At 36.1% G+C, this 3,209-nt stretch overlaps 1 protein-coding gene across 1 annotated transcript in view; it reads right to left on the bottom strand.

The window, feature by feature from the left end:
• The window catches only part of LOC106882080 (protein TEX261), a 7,008-nt gene extending 6,141 nt beyond the window's left edge, over window positions 1–867 (bottom strand). Inside the window, exon 1 of the mRNA XM_014932641.2 lies at window positions 695–867. Coding sequence (XP_014788127.1) covers window positions 695–764 — 70 coding nt within the window. The 5' untranslated portion in view covers window positions 765–867. The remainder of the gene's footprint in view (window positions 1–694) is intronic.
• Between the last annotated feature and the right edge of the window lie 2,342 nt (window positions 868–3,209).

The following is a 3,209-nucleotide window of genomic DNA, read 5'->3' as shown; positions in this document are numbered from 1 at the left end:
ATATATATATATATATATATATATATAGGCATAACACATACACACGAACACAAGACGGGTCCCTGTACAGATTCCTTTCATTAAATTCCACTCACAAGTTACAAATATATCTATATATCTATATGTATATTCTGAACAGAATGTAAATATATACAGATAGCAGAGATAATTAGAAGCAGATTTCTGTAACTGAATTATTTTGGCGAAGAGTGTAATGTCAGAAATACACAAATAAAAAAAAAACAATAGAAGTTACGGAATCAGTTTTGTTCTTCTAATTATATAATTCATTTTATTTCTTTAAATGTATATGATTAGTGTATAACTTTGGTTATGTTAACGTGTCAGTATTAATTCAGCTGAGGTCAGCATCATTGAGAACCAAAGATGGTAAGAATCTTCAAGACGAATCACTTAATTTTCTCCTTTATTTCGTAGTTAAGTGAATACTTTTAAATAAATTGTATTTAATAGAGAGAGAAAGCGATATAGAAAAACACTGATTTTAGAAGGTTTAGAATATTTAATAAGAATTGGGGAAAATAATAGAGCTTACAGCCTCAAGAATAATGTTTTCGCATTTCAAATGCTTCGCACCGAGTCGTCTTTTAACTTACGCAACAGCAAAGGAAAAAAAATCGACGAAGAGAAAATATAATAAATGAAAGATACATAGATATATATATATACTGACCAACTGATAAAGAAATGAAACAGATCTGTAACAAAAGACCAATCCAGCTTAGAAAGTATATAAACCACATTGTCGTTGTTGATTGATGACTGTTAGTATTGGTATCTCCGGTGCCGACTTGTTCCCAATTCCAGACTCTGACACCGTGTCTCCCAGGTTGCTTACTACTATGAGTTATCTGTCCTTAGTGTATGAGAGTTATCTACTCTTACTAGTTATTTTCTTTCTTTTTTTTTTGTAGTTTTACGACTTTTTCTTATATTAAAATAAAGGAAAGATGTTTTTCTTGTTTGCATTTTTAAAAAGATTTCGTTGTGTTGCAAGGGAAAATGATGTGGAATAGCGTCGTTAGACACAGTTTTCCAACGCGTCAATCACTTGCTCATTGCATTTATGACGATGAGAAAGATAAGGGAGTTTCTGTAAATCGATACAGAACAATTAGCGTGCAAGATATTTATTTCTTTATTGCCCACAGGGGGATAAACATAGAGGGGACAAACAAGGACAGATAAAGGGATTAAGTCGATAACATCGACCCCAGTGCGTAACTGGTACTTATTTAATCGATCCCGAAAAGATGATAGGCAAAGTCGAACTCTTAGCATGCATGATATTGTTTTGTTCGAAAGTAACGGGTTTTCGATTTTCTCTCGTTGAAACTTACATTCTTCGCAGAAATTCAGATAATACAGCTCTATACCTAACCGCGCACGCGCGCACACACACACACTATGTATGTATGTATGTATGTATGTATCTCAAAAATGTATACATGCATTGAATGATTATAAAGTCAGTGTTTATTTAAGTCTATTTCATTTTCGAAATTTAATAGCATCTACAGATAGAATTTAATTTTTATGAATGTCTGTTTTGAAGCTGATGATGTTCTGATCCAGGCACTGCTTGTAATATAAACCAATAGAATCACAAGCATAAAGAAACATTTTGTTCATATTTACATGTGTTCTCATTTAATGGTGTCCTAAATTCTCCATTATTGCTGGTTTTGTACTGTAAACTCTAGCTTTTAAAATCTTCATAACAAAAAAAAAAACAAAAAAAACAAATCTATTGGTGTGATTTTCAGTAAATGCAGAGGGTATTCTATTGAATGTGGAGGCACAAGGTTTTGTGGTTAGGCTGTTGGATTCATGACTGGAAGATTGCGGATTCAATTCCTGGACTGGGCAATGTGTAGTGTTCTTGAGCAAAACACTTCATTTCATGTTGCTCCAGTCTACACAGATGGCAAAAATGAGTAATATCCTGCAATGGGCCACCAGGGGAGTGAAAAACATACACAACACAAAATCCAGGAAATTGGCCAATGTAGGGGTGGGGCAGAGGGTTTAGTCTTTAGGGTGTTGTACTCATGGGTGCAGTTTTAAATTAGATAATGTATTGTGTTCTTGAGCAGAACACTTCATCATCATCATCATTTAACGTCCGTTGTCCATGCTGGCATGGGTTGGACGGTTTGACTGGGCTGGCACACTGGAAGGCTGCACCAGGCTCCAGTCTGACTTGGCATGGTTTTTCTATGGTTGGATGCCCTTTCTGATGCCAACCACTCCAAGAGTGTAGTGGGTACTTTTACGTGCCACATCCTATTTCTCTACTTTACTTTGCTGCAATGACTAACATCCCAACCAGTGGGAACATACACACCACAGAAACCAGGAAACCATCATTATGAACCCATTATAACTTAGGAAGGAGATTTATCCATTTTTCCCCCACTGAACCTCTTCGTCTAGTCAACCAGTTTGACAAAATCCCATCAAGAGAGGGCCTTACATTACAATGATATTATTGGAGTGTCCCATATCAGTGACAATAAAATTCCACTCCTTTAAATTTTTTTTGAATACTTGGCACGATAGGTTGATGCAGCAAGTTTGAGTAAATGGGATCAATTACAGAACCAGAAAAACATAAGCCCCTATTAATTATTTTGATGATAAGCCACACCACACTGTAATATGATGTTCCTCCATAATATGCAGACTCCCAGATCTCCAGTAGAAACATTTGTGGCAGTTAATTGAACCATTTAATTTAAATGTGGCCTCATCTCTCTAAACAATATTTGTCAGGCTGACCACTGCATCATCCAAATGTCCCAAAATCTTCCTTCGTTTCTTAAATAATCTTAACGGCAGCATGGTGGCAGAAACGTTAGCACGCTGAGTGAAATGCTTAGCGGCATTTCGTCTGTCTTTACGTTTTGAGTTCAAATTCCACCGAGGCCGACTTTGCCTTTTATCCTTCTGGGGTTGATAAATTAAGTACCATGTGTATACTGGGGTCGATCTAATCGATTGGCCCCCCTCCCCCAAAATTTCAGGCCTTGTGCCTAGAGTAGAAAAGAATGTTAATGGCCTTACACACTCTTGTTCTCATCCCCCTCTTTCCACTAATCTGTATACATAGATCCATAGATCTAGCCTTGTCTTTCTGCAAGTGGTTTCTCTCTCTGCATATATATATATATGTGTGTATAAAGATA

This window comes from Octopus bimaculoides, chromosome 14 (genome assembly GCF_001194135.2).
Source record: "Octopus bimaculoides isolate UCB-OBI-ISO-001 chromosome 14, ASM119413v2, whole genome shotgun sequence".
NCBI lineage: Eukaryota > Metazoa > Mollusca > Cephalopoda > Octopoda > Octopodidae > Octopus > Octopus bimaculoides.
This window is presented reverse-complemented; position numbering and strand designations above follow the sequence as displayed.